General features: G+C 37.7%; 1 protein-coding gene across 3 annotated transcripts in view; it reads left to right on the forward strand.

The window, feature by feature from the left end:
- Positions 1–12,714, forward strand: part of STK39 (serine/threonine kinase 39) — a 102,095-nt gene that overhangs the window by 84,603 nt on the left and 4,778 nt on the right. For all 3 annotated transcript variants that reach the window (XM_075756747.1, XM_075756749.1, XM_075756748.1), the window contains one exon: positions 11,869–11,933. In XM_075756747.1, the coding sequence (XP_075612862.1) occupies positions 11,869–11,933 (65 nt within the window). The remainder of the gene's footprint in view (positions 1–11,868; positions 11,934–12,714) is intronic.

The raw sequence follows: 12,714 nt of genomic DNA on the forward strand, positions 1-12,714 counted from the left end.
CATCATCATCTTGAATATTTTCTTAGAAGTGTGAATATAATACATGCCGTAAGAGTTTGACTAAGGGGTTTGGGGCTGTTGGTTTTTTTTTTTTTTTTTTTTTTTTGTGGAGGGGGAGTGTGTATTGGTGCAGTTACTGTGGTAAGTAGACAGGACTTAAATTGTCATCTAGAACTAAAAAAAAAAAAGTCATAGCTGTGGATGGGTTATCTGACCAAAACCAGAATGACATTATTTCAAGGTATGTTAAACAGTAAGTAATACGTATGGTTCCCAACTAATCACAATATTAAAGCATTTGAAATTGAAACAGCTGACTGTCTTTACAGTATCGTGTCTGCTGATGCTGAAGGTACTTTCATACTAAATTGGAAAGATGAAAAAGCAGAAGCCCAGTTTGTTAGTATACTGTCTGTAACAATGCCTTAACTCACAGTGGCACTGATAATCCAATTCTTAGGAAAGCCACAGAATTACACCATGAATATCCTTTTGCTTTCCTTGGTTTTGCTCTGCGTTTGCGTATACCTAGTTTACTTTGCTGTCTTGTTAGATTAATCATGTTTGATACCAAATGAAGTGGTGCCTTTTGTTCAACTAATTCAGGCTTATCATCTTACTGTAATCGGAAAATGTGATACTGCTGCACGAGTGGAAAACATATCACATTAATTTATGTCCTCAAGGACCTCTAATGTTGCTATAGGTAGGTGACTTGGATAGCACAACCATTTGAAGGCAGCATAGGTTTGTCCTTTAATTAATATCAGTAATGTTTTGAGATGCACTGATTTTTTTTTATAATCTTTGAGGGAATTTTTCAGAAGTTTGTTTTTTTCTTGTGGTTCAAACTGAGTGAAATAACTGAATTTTTAGATAAGTGTATCATGGTTTTAAATATTCCAAAGCTCATGAACTTTCTAATGAGAAAATGCCTTTATCGACCCTAACAATGAATTTCAAACAATAGACTAAATATTTTGTGTTTACTTTTTAATGCATTATCCAGAAAGGAAATTTACAGAGTTAATGAAAACCCGACTGTATTTCAAGGCATTTTGTAGAAACTCTTGTGCCTTCAACGTGTGCGCATAACTCCATTTCTCTTTAGCAAGATATGCACATCCATTACAGATAGGAGAATATGTCTAAAATCCCCAGGGTTTAACTAAGGACTTAAATATTTCAACACATCTGGCTCATTTAGAGCTAATGCATTGAAGGGTGACTCATAATGACTAGACTGCTGGGAGTTCTGGAAGCTTGAGGTACACCCTCAGGTAATCAAGCTTTGCATCTAATTGCACCTTCAAAGTTATTTTAGTTGTAGGTAAAAGGTGCATTTGAGAATGTATATTGTGTGCAAGTGGCTGGTTCATGCAAAGTTCCCACCTTTCTGAATTTTCAGTGTGATGGAAACTTAGAGGTTCAAGGTGAAAAAAATAATATTGTGTTAGGTGAATAATCATCACTGCTGTAATGGTGGTTGTGGCAGAACTATAAATATGTGATGTAAGAAATTCTCCAAGTGTGCAAATTATTCTCTACACATATATTTGTATTCATGTATCATAGTAAATGTGCTTATCTTACAGCCATGATCAAGTAAATAATAATTTTTGGTCACTTAAAAAAAAAAAAAGGTGGAAATGGCAGTTACCTTTGAAGAAAGTTCCTTTTTTTCCAACAGTTCCTACTTAATTGTGTAAATGAGCAATAAATCCATCTGTTTATTAGTGGGATTAGTATGGGTTTTACCTGATACAGGAGGTGATAAACTCTAAGGCCTGAAGTGTGTTCTCTGCCCTTGTAGGTCTGAATTGTAGTTTTGACGTCTTTACTTTCTAGTTGTTGGGTTATTTTTTAAAAAAAAAACACAATTGTGAATTTGAATCAGAAATTGCAAAGACAGCAATGTAAGTAATATTCCTCTTTTCAATAATAATTGAGTTGCTGTTATTTGTTTGCTTGGCATTCGCTTCTCTGCAAGTGGTTAGTATGTCAAAATAAGGATTTATTGAGGCTCTTCAACCCAGAGGTAGTCTATTTCAGAACCTGACTTCTGCACATCAGGGAGTCTTTTCTAAATATATCTTTCCTTGTTTCAAGTTTCAGATATAAGGTATTGAAGTAGCCTGGCTGCTATTTCATCTTCTTAATAGTTTTGTCAGAACAATATGTATAATTCATAGCAGAACTCAGGACAGGAGGAGGTGTGAAGATCTGATGGGGAGAGGAGATTACCAGTAATAATATGCATAGCAGAATGTGACCTGCCTTATTTCTGCATAGACCTACATTTCAACTCTAATCCAGCATGATGAAGGTATTTGTTAGAGCTCTCTTCAATATCTTGATGACTATCAAACTCTTGTCAAAACCTTTGTCTGAAAGCTAGCACTTGCTTTCCACAGTCACTGGCAAATGATTTTTTTCAGCCCTGTACTCTGACTCATTCTTTTGTATAGAGACTTTATGAGCACAATTTACTGTAATATCTCAGGCTTGTTAAATATCCCTACTAGCAATGTTGGGCAGCAGGTCTAAATTTTTGTTTTAAATGTTCATTGGAGACTAGACTGAGGTTTAGAATGCTCAGGATCATCAAAATGCTTTTCTCAAAATGAAGGGGAAATTGTGATATCTGTGTATACTCCTCCCTCATCTTCCTGGATAATCTACTCCATTAGACACATGCAGAATCAAGGTCCGAAAAGGATAAGCATTTAAATATCCAAATATATTCTACATACATTTTTATAACACTTTGTTTTAAATGTGTGGTGGTTTGCCTTAGTGTTCTTCACACACTCTGGGGGGGGAGGGAAATCAATCTGAAATATCAATCTTCTATTTTTTCCTAAGTTTCTGGGAAAAGGTACAATGTGCCAGTTATATTAATATTTTAATTTAATCAATATAAAGTTATCAAAATTTCAGTCTTTTTTCTTTTTTTTTTTTCCCCTCACAGATTGTAGAATGTAAAACTTTTGCCTTGGGATCAGATATCCATACTAAATAATTGAAAAATTGGGAGTTTAATAATGTGTTACTGGAATTGAAATAGGTAGATTTCTAGCACTAACTTACTTCATTTTCTATTTTAATACAGTGCTCCTGTTTTGTAAAATATACTGCTTCTGTTGGGTGGGAATTTTTCTATCAGCTACCTAAAGAAGAATTAAATCTTGTGTATTACTTTTTTAGTCCTTGGTTTTCCAATTTTTGTCTGTGAGCCCTGGGTATTAATACCCCATGTTAATGGATCTTAATGGGAACACATCTGAGGTCTACTATTATTCGATAAACTTTTTTTTTTTTTTTCTAAGCAAGGATAAATATTTAAGGTCTTTATTTGTCTGCAGAGGTCAATCAGGAATATATGTCCCTGATGTCTCCTCCAGGCCTTTGCCTGTTCCACTCTTGATTAATATAGCATAACTGGTTATTTGTTAAAGCTTTCGTCCCACTGTTTTTCCTCCTCTCCTTTTTTGGAACAAGATACCCGGATGCCAAACTACTAGTTAATGTCCTTAAAAATGTCTAAAAAGTTGTGAACTAGCCTAGACATTAGTTGTCTGTATAGAATAAATGAATTAATACCCGAGTTAAATCAGCACAGATTTTGGTACTCACTAAGTACTCACAACCTGTGCCTATGAGTATTCTGTGCATAATTTGAAGTATTGCTTGCCTCCTTTATTATTGTTGTATGTTGGGCCATTCTTTAGGAGATGAGGATGGTTTTGTTTGGTACAGATCTTCCTCATGTCTGGTACTTTATACACACATTCCTGGGTTTACTATGTTTACAATACTGGGACTCAGAACCCATATGAACCATAGGGCTCAAGTGGTTTTAATAATTACTTTAAACTGTGGGAAATGCCCTGTGAAATTGTAGTCCTATTCATAAGGATGCTATAGGAGACCTTTTTCAGTCTCACAGTGTTCCTTTCAAGGGACAACTGCTTTGGCGTTCTGTTGTCCTGTAGCTGTCCTCTTTAAGCTGTGTTTTCTGATTGTGAGGCTGCAAATCAAGCTGTTGGATATTAAAGTATCAAATGTTCAAATGGAGATAGTTTCCACTGTCTTTGTCTACTGATTCAGCAATATCCTTTGAGAATTCAGACAAATTTGTGAGCCTGAATCTCCCTTTGATAAATTCCTAATGACAGCCTCTTCATAAATAATAAATTTCTAAATGTTTTTAATGTTTCTGTCTTATCACTGTCCAATAGCTTCCTCAGAAGAGAAGCCAGGCTTGCTGTTGATCTTTCTATTTTCTTTTATTTCTTTCTTATAAGAATCGTGTCTAGCTCCTTGCAGTCCTCTAGCAATAAACACTTGTTAGTTAGCTGTCACAGGTCTTAAAATGCTTTAATATTTCCCTTGCTGCTGTTCTCAAGCAACATAAACAAAAGGGATTTTATGACTAGCATCCTGAATGGGTGAACTAATGGAATCACACTGCACTTAAAAGCCCTTTTGACCTCTCTTTGAAAAGCCGTTTAATCTTTCATACAGACAGTTTGTGAGCTATCAGATAATAATAAGAAAGTCAGAGATCTAGAGGAATTGTTACCAGAAGCTCTAAAGGTTGATTGCTTTGATTGTTTGCATAATATAGTGTAATCCAGTGCTAGCTAGGTTTTAAAGCTTAGTTTTCATTTTGTTATCAACTTGCAAATGCAGGAAAACCACTGTGTAGTATGAAATATAAATGACTGTATATATTGTAATGAACCTCTTGCAATATGTGAGATTGCCTCAAGAGTGCGCACAATAAATTCAGCCCTTTGGAGGAAAGCCCTACCAGCACTTGAATTTTCAGGAGTGATAATTCCATTGAAAAGTATTCCCTGTCACTTGGGCATCCTGCTTCCTAAGACCCATACAGGAGAATACAGCATTAATCCTCAAATCAGCAGACTCCCAAGGCAGTTAATTATGTAGAACTCCATGTATCAGATGAAAATGGCAAAATAATTGCCTATGGTTGGGGAAGAAGTAATATTTGGAACAATCGGCAGGAAAGCCAGTAAATCTGTGGAGCTTTGAGTTTGGTCTCTCTAACAGCAATACCATTGATGAAGCAGGGAGCAGCTGAAGGTGGCTGTTTCTTATAGACTTAGTTTTGGACTACTACATAAAAATTATTTCACTTTTTACTTATTAAAAATATTTTTCATTTTCTCAGAGCTTATAATTTTTCAGGGTTTTTTAGTGACAGTAATTTTGTGCTTGAATAATGTTTTCTGTTTCTTCATATCTGAATTTCAGGATTACACTATGCAATAGCTTTGAAAACTGTTGAACCTAAACATACTGTCAGAAGTTCCCCATCCACTCTTTTCAAAATGGAAAAGCAGATGAATCATTATTCTTGTGAGAGCACCCCAGAAATACCGTCTCAAGCTTTAGATTCTGCTTGTGTCTGTGTTTATGCCAGATGGCTCCGGCTCAGTTGGCTGGGTCGGCATTGTACTGGAAATAGTTCTACTGTACTTCATGTAGCTTTATTTACTGTCTCATTAATTTTAACTTTTCCAGAAGTTTTCTCTATTCAGAAGCCATTAGGGTTAGGTTTCATGTTGTGTTAAGAATTTTAAATAACAAGGCAGAGTCCTGTGACATTACAGGAGCGAAACAGCTATTTGAGACTGCTTAAAGTATGATTATTCTCTCATATTTATTTGTGATCTTGAAGATGGCCTTTTTTTTGTTCTGTTACCTCAGCTTATATGGATCACTTAATTAAAAATTATAACTGATGTGGTTGGCCAAAATTGTCATATAGTAAAGAGTAATTTGTAGTATATTTTACATAAATATGCATTGTAGAGGACTGTAGTTATGTGGGGGTTTTTTATTTATTACATAGAATCATAGAATGGTTAGGGTTGGAAGGGACCTCAAAGATCATCTAGTTCCAACCCCCCAGCTGCGGGCAGGGACAGCCTCCACTAGACCACATTGCCCAAAGCCTCATCCAACCTGGCCTTCAACACTTCCAGGGAGGGGGCCTCCACAACCTCTCTGGGCAACCTGTTCCAGTGCCTCACCACTCTAACAGTAAAGAATTCCTTTCTAACATCTAATCTAAATCGACCCTCCTCCAGCGTGAACCCATTACCCCTTGCCCTGTCACTACACTCCCTCATAAACAGTCCCTCACCATCTTTCCTGTAGGCCTCTTCAGGTACCGGTAAGCCGCAATTAGATCTCCCCGGAGCCGCCTTTTCTCCAGGCTGAACAATCCCAACTCTCTCAGCCTGTCCTCATAGCAGAGGTGCTCCAGCCCTCTGATCAGCTTCGTGGCCCTCCTCTGGACTCGCTTCAACAGCTCGATGTCCCTCCTGTACTGGGGCCCCCAGAGCTGGACGCAGTACTCCAGGCGGGGTCTCACAAGAGCAGAGTAGAGGGGCAGGATCACCTCCCTCAACCTGCTGGTCATGCCTCTCTTGATGCAGCCCAGGACACGGTTGGCTTTCTGGGCTGCAAGGACACACTGCTGGCTCATGTTGAGCTTCTCATCAATCAATACCCCCAAGTCCTCCTCCTTGGGGCTGCTTTCAATCCATTCCTCACCCAGCCTATAGTCGTGCTTGGGATTGCGCCGACCCACGTGCAGGACCTTGCACTTGGCCTTGTTGAACTTCATGCGGTTCACACGGGCCCACCTCTCCAGCCTGTCAGGGTCCCTCTGGATGGCATCCCCTCCCTCCAGCGTGTTGACCACACCACACAGCTTGGTGCAATTAGCAGCCTGTGTTGTGTATATTTATATACCGGGTTTGACATTTATCCTATTGCATATTCTGCAAGTGCAGACACTTCTTTTGACAGAGTGGCACAGCGGTTTGTCACTGAGCAAAACCTGCAGAAGAACCTGGAATGATTTGTGGTGCATAGGTTGATTATATGTCCTTCAGAAGCTGCCTGAAGAAAGCAGAACAGCACCTCATTTATTGTTGTAAACAACAAAAAGCCTTTTGTGCTAACTGCTGCTAACGTTTGAAGAGGGCTTTTGCTCCAAGGCATGATTTGAAGTATACTCTATTTACTTCAGGTTACTGCTGGCAAAGGTTTTTCCATCACCACTTAATTTTTTCCTGCAGTTATCTTGTTCATGTTTCTTCTTCTGACTTTTATAGGAGCATGGCCGTAACATCTTGAGAAAGCACTCTGCAAAATCAAGTTGAGTCTAGTATATTCAGGCCTTCTAGAAACAGTGAATTCCCAACAGGATTTGAAATTGTCAATTAGTGCTGCTTGCGGGCAAACTAATCTGCTATGAATTTCAGAAGTACAGTGTCCAAGGCATGACTTCAGAGTACTTCAAAGAAAAATAGCTTTGTCAATAGGAACTTGTAGTATACTTATCTTAGAGATAAGGTGTAAAGTAGAATCCAGAGACGTATATTTTACAACGCTCTCCACTTTTCCATATAATTTAAGTATCAGTGAAGAGAATGACTCCTACCTCTCTAGAAACTCCTGAAGTGAAACTCCTTTTCACTTGAGGGAGAGCATTGCTGTATTAAATTGACTTTGTTCACTGACTTGCAATAGAAGAATTGTCAGGAATGTGAGGGAGGGAGAGGTGGTGACAGTGGGGTGGTTCTTTTGCTCCCCAGTGTTCGCAGATGTGGTTGGGTTCATCTGCATTTAGAAACCTTAGGGTCATTTTTTGTATTTAAGCAAAATTAAAACTTTATACGTGAACTGTACTAGGGCTGTTAGAGAGTTTAAACCTAGTAAATCATTTTCCTTCATGAAAAGAGCCTTAATTTAGTAGTTGGGGGAGATGTTAATCAGTAAAGCCTAATAGCAGTTCCACTTAAGTGATTGTTTCTTTTCCTTGCCTGATGCGATCAGTAATTCTGAATAGAGCTGAACAGTAGCAGCAACTGCTTGTATGTGGGAACATTGTTTATTGTTGTGAGCATATGTCTGGCATGAATTTATCAGTGTCTGTTAGGAGACTTTGCATACTTAGTGGTCCAAACTGTGTAAGTTTAGTAATAGTCCTAAATTTTTAGAAATATATTCGTAAGAGTGGTAAGTCAGTTATATTAATACAACTGATAATTTAATTGCATTTAAAGTAGGATGAGTATTCCACTCTAGAGTATGTTGTTCTATTTGTTATTTTGAGGATGTCTTTATTGTAGCTAAGATGAGATCCCTAAACTTTCTGGAGAAATAATTGGAAGACACTGCAGGTTGGCTTTCAGGAAGGACTTTCGACTGCTTGGATGGCTTCTGCTGCCTGTGCCACGGGCTCTATTTCTAAAGGAAGTTAACTAAACTGGAGATGCCATGGGCACCTGCAGTCCATGGGTTACTGCTGTTTTTCCTAGCTGACTGTATCATGCCCGAAAAGACTCCAGTTACCAGTTGAGCCCAGATCTTCAAGGTGTTTAGGTGCAGAGAGATGCTCAGCGCTACGTACTTATTGATGTCTTAGAACCTTTGGCTTGCGCTAAGGTGAAAAGGATGATGATTGTCTCATCTCTAAAAAAATGAACCATATTTTAAGTAGTTTCCTGAAATGCAGACTTAGGTATCCAAATTCAGACGGTTACCTCTAATTCTTGGCTGTGCAGCTTGTATAGGGACAAGACCTAGCCAAACAACACCAAGGAGTTAGAAAAATGAAAATTATACCAACAGGACTGTATGGTTTTGCTAGGTAGTTATGTGCATATATGATTCTTAGTTGATGTTAATTACTTAGGCTTTCAGATATTGCAGAAAGAGCAGGCCTTTGGGGGGATTCACAGTCACAGTTGCTTGATTGAATGGGATTAATGAGATTATATTGGCAAAATCATTTTGATTGCCATTCTGTAAAGACCAGAAAATGTAAAACAGAATGTAATAGAAGTCACAGGTGAAACACTAGTTTTACTGGGAAAATGCTGAATGTGTATAGCTGAAATGGAAAGGATCTCTCTGTAGGAAACTGCAGGTGTGATTATTTTTATGTAAACTTGTATTCTAATATTCTGGACTCTTTGCAGGTCTGCTTTGTCATTTTCAAGCATAGCCTGAAAACATCTGGCATTATTCCCTTAAATCCTCCTAACCTTCTGTTTGATTAAACATGTCCCACTCTATGGCCCATCAGAGAAGCAAAAATAAAGCATATTTCATATGCTTGCTTCAGATGTTTCTCTAGCATTTTATATGTAAAAGTGTTTGGCCTGTGTTCACATTAAAAGTAAAGACAAGTGAACAAATAAAACTGTGTCCCTGTAGCCTTTTAATGAGCACTGTTCTTTGAAAAGCAGTTTTTTTGAAGAATGGTATACACTTCTTTCTGTTATGGTGTTTAATTAACAAAAAACCAAAAAAGTAATTAGAGTTAACTATTTACATATATTGCTAGTTTGTCTTTTGCTATTTTTGCTTTGAAAATTTTAATTTCTTCCCTGGTAAAGAATCAGCAGGAAGGTTAGGGTATATTCAGATGTTGATACTACTTGTCCTCAGTGCTGCTTTCCACTGTATGGTAGTTCATCAAAACACTTGCTGATAATGGGCTGCTGTTTGCCAGTGCAGGAATAGTAACTTTGCCAGTAACTTTTGCGTAAGGGCAGCTGGAAGTTTTTGCCTTCCGGTGGAATAGCCAAGCAGCACACTGACTTGCCTTAGTTGTTCTACATCTGCTCAACATTAAATGAAAGACTGCCTGTCCTGAAGATGAGTGTGCATTTGAAGCTCAACTTTTTGTAATGTTTTATAATAGATGAAGTTAGAATTCTTTGGAGTTAAGACCCAAATCCCATCTGGTCTTGCAGCACTGTGTCTCTATTTCAGTGAAGCCAGCTAGCTGGAGAATTTGTTCTTTTTTATGTTGTTTTTGGTGTTGTTTTTTTTTTTAAGACATGTTTTACAGGGATTTGGATAAACCAGAGCTGCTGTTGAGTGCATGATCCTATTTTATAGATTTTTAAGACATAAAAAATTGAAGCTATTCTATCCTGGTTTCAGGAGCTATGAGGCTGAACATTCCTTTTTTTGCCTACATATGAGGTTCTAAGTATTAGTTGTAATGAAAAGCATTATCTGTATTTGCATGTATTTTATCAGGTAGGAGATATTGCAATAAAACTGGCTTATTGATTGTGGAAGTGAATTGTGTGATTAAAATAAAAACTTTTTGTAATGACTAAAGAAGATTATGAATAATGAAGCTGTAAAAACAGAAACACTTTATATTGCAATGCCTATAGTTGAGTTCATTTAACTGTGAAGGCTAATTTTTTATTTTATTTATTTATTTTTTCCCCAAAAAGTGTTCTCTACAAAATGTACCTTGTGCTTGCTTTTAATGGTTGTTTTTAGCTTCAAACATCCCGGGTCAAATTTGTTACAGGTGTATAAACAACCCTTGGTGCCATTTCAATGGTATAAAGAAAATGAGATCCCAAAAAACTTGTTTTGCATTTAGCAGTGGTAGATTGGCCTAATTGTTTACTTTTCTAAATTCCCTTGCCAAATACTGTACTTCCCCCTGTGAGGCCAATTTCTGTTACTACACAGTGAATCATGTACAATCAGGCACAGCAGGAGTCAAAATTTTATCATCGTGATGTTAGAAGATGGAGGAAGTAGGAACCTGAGTTTGTAGCAGTGGGACATTCAACATTCAAATGTTTGCTGTATATCTTCCACCTTATGAAGTCTGTGAAAAGTATTACTTATGGAGAACATCTAGTTTCTTGCTTCTCTTCTTTATGGTACTTACCTACTAGGTGTACTAAGAAATGTCTTCTACTTAATACCTGTTTATTTCCTTTAAAAGTCTTGTCTAAACAGCTCTGCCAAGTGTGGAGTCTTTATCTCATGCTGATGTCCTGTTGATGACATCTTGTGCTCATAAGTCAGTCTTGAACAAAGGCTCTCAATGATTCGGTCTGAGTTAGCTCAGGATCTATGTGCAAAGCTGGGGAGCAAGTTTAGTAAACATGCAAAGCTGAAAGCAGCCAATTTTTTTGGTCAAGATTAGTGGCAGCAATATTGTTAAAAAATCGAGCAATTAAAAGTGTGGCTTAGATGTTTTGATAGAAGAACGGGTTATTATTTTCCTGCCTCCTCCTCTCTTTTCAAGGAGTAAATTATTCCCTTCCTGCTACTTCTGTAGTGGCATACAGCTTCCTTCTCTGGACACTGGCTCTGTAGATCTAGTTAAACTGTTCATTGCTTTTAAATCACAAATCATGGTCATGCTTACTGTCAGAGTAGTTGCGAAGATCAGCTCCTTTTGTATCACTCTCTTATTTTTGCTCATTTTTCTTTTGGTTGGGTGATCTGTAACAGATCACCAAGAGTCTGCATGGGTACTAATGCCAGCCCAAAAATGGGACAGAAGCACACACATACAGCCAGGAGAAGCAGAAGTTAGAGGGGACAGTGAGCTCAGTCCTCTCCTAGAAACTCGCTATAGCAGAAACATGATATAAATCACAGCAGCCATCAGCTCATCCTTGGCTGTGTGGTTCTCCCATTTTCCTTCCATTTGCATTTGTGTGATTGTTAAGCAAATTTATGGACTAGACTAAGCTGAAAATTAGTAGTTATATTTTTCTATCATTTGGTTTTCAGACAGATTTTTCCCCTGAATCAGTTCCCATAGTCACAAAGTATCAGTGACTGCAAACGAAAGGAGGCAGGATTTATGGCAGCCCAACTTCCCTCTGACTTTCAAATGATAGCTAGAGAGTGATTAAATGATTCAGGTGGTAATTTACAGACATGTATGTGTGTAGAATTAAGTAGAAGATTCAACATGAGTCTTGATGTTATGTTGAATGCAATTTTCTGTAAATCATATTTTTTTCATACTTTATTTTACAGTTGCTGCTAACTTACAGAAGATAGTAGATGATCCAAAGGCCTTGAAAACATTAACTTTTAAGTTGGTAAGTAAAAGCATGAAGGGAAGAAACAAACTAATTATCACAGTATTCACAGATAGTCTGGAATTTATCTCATTTACAGCTATTTTGCTGAATAAATGTGTTGACGGATAAGATGATTGAAATTGTCATGTATGAGAGAAAAAACCTAAACCGTATTTTGACAGGATGTTAGGGATATGTACAGTCACACAGCTCCATAACTGCAGGGGGAAGGAGGTGCATTGACATGAATTCTGAGGAATTCTGAGGTTTAGGTGAGAAACTGCAGGGAGAAAACACGTGGGAAGAATTGCAGAAACAAGTAAAGCACAGAAAACTGTAGTTGTTAGGTTAACTCCCCTCCACCGCCAGTCCTTCAGCTCTTCTCTGCTTGAAGTGTCCTCTGCTAATGGGCATTTTGTTCTAATCCCATTTTTTCCAACACCTGCTTCCATTTTTCTTGTATGCACGTCACCCTCTCCACTGCTTGCTTCTCCTTACTTCTTTCCTTCAACCTTATTTCAATTGACCATCCACACTTGCAAGTTAATCTTGCTCCCACTGTATTTCATTACTGTTTGTTCCTCCCCACCTCTTTCTGTGTTCTGTATATACAATGTCAGACCCTGGGTTTGGGCCTGGGACTGTTTTCTGTGCTGCATTTTGTGCCCTGGACAATAGGTCCTAATTTTGGTCGATTTTGTTGCTGTCACGATAGATCTTATTTAATATTAATAACTTTACATTGCAAAAACAATTCAGAATTGATGTGCTATATTTGTTTTTATTTCTTGCTAAAATT

Source organism: Balearica regulorum, chromosome 6 (assembly GCF_011004875.1).
Source record: "Balearica regulorum gibbericeps isolate bBalReg1 chromosome 6, bBalReg1.pri, whole genome shotgun sequence".
Classification (NCBI taxonomy): Eukaryota; Metazoa; Chordata; class Aves; order Gruiformes; family Gruidae; genus Balearica; species Balearica regulorum.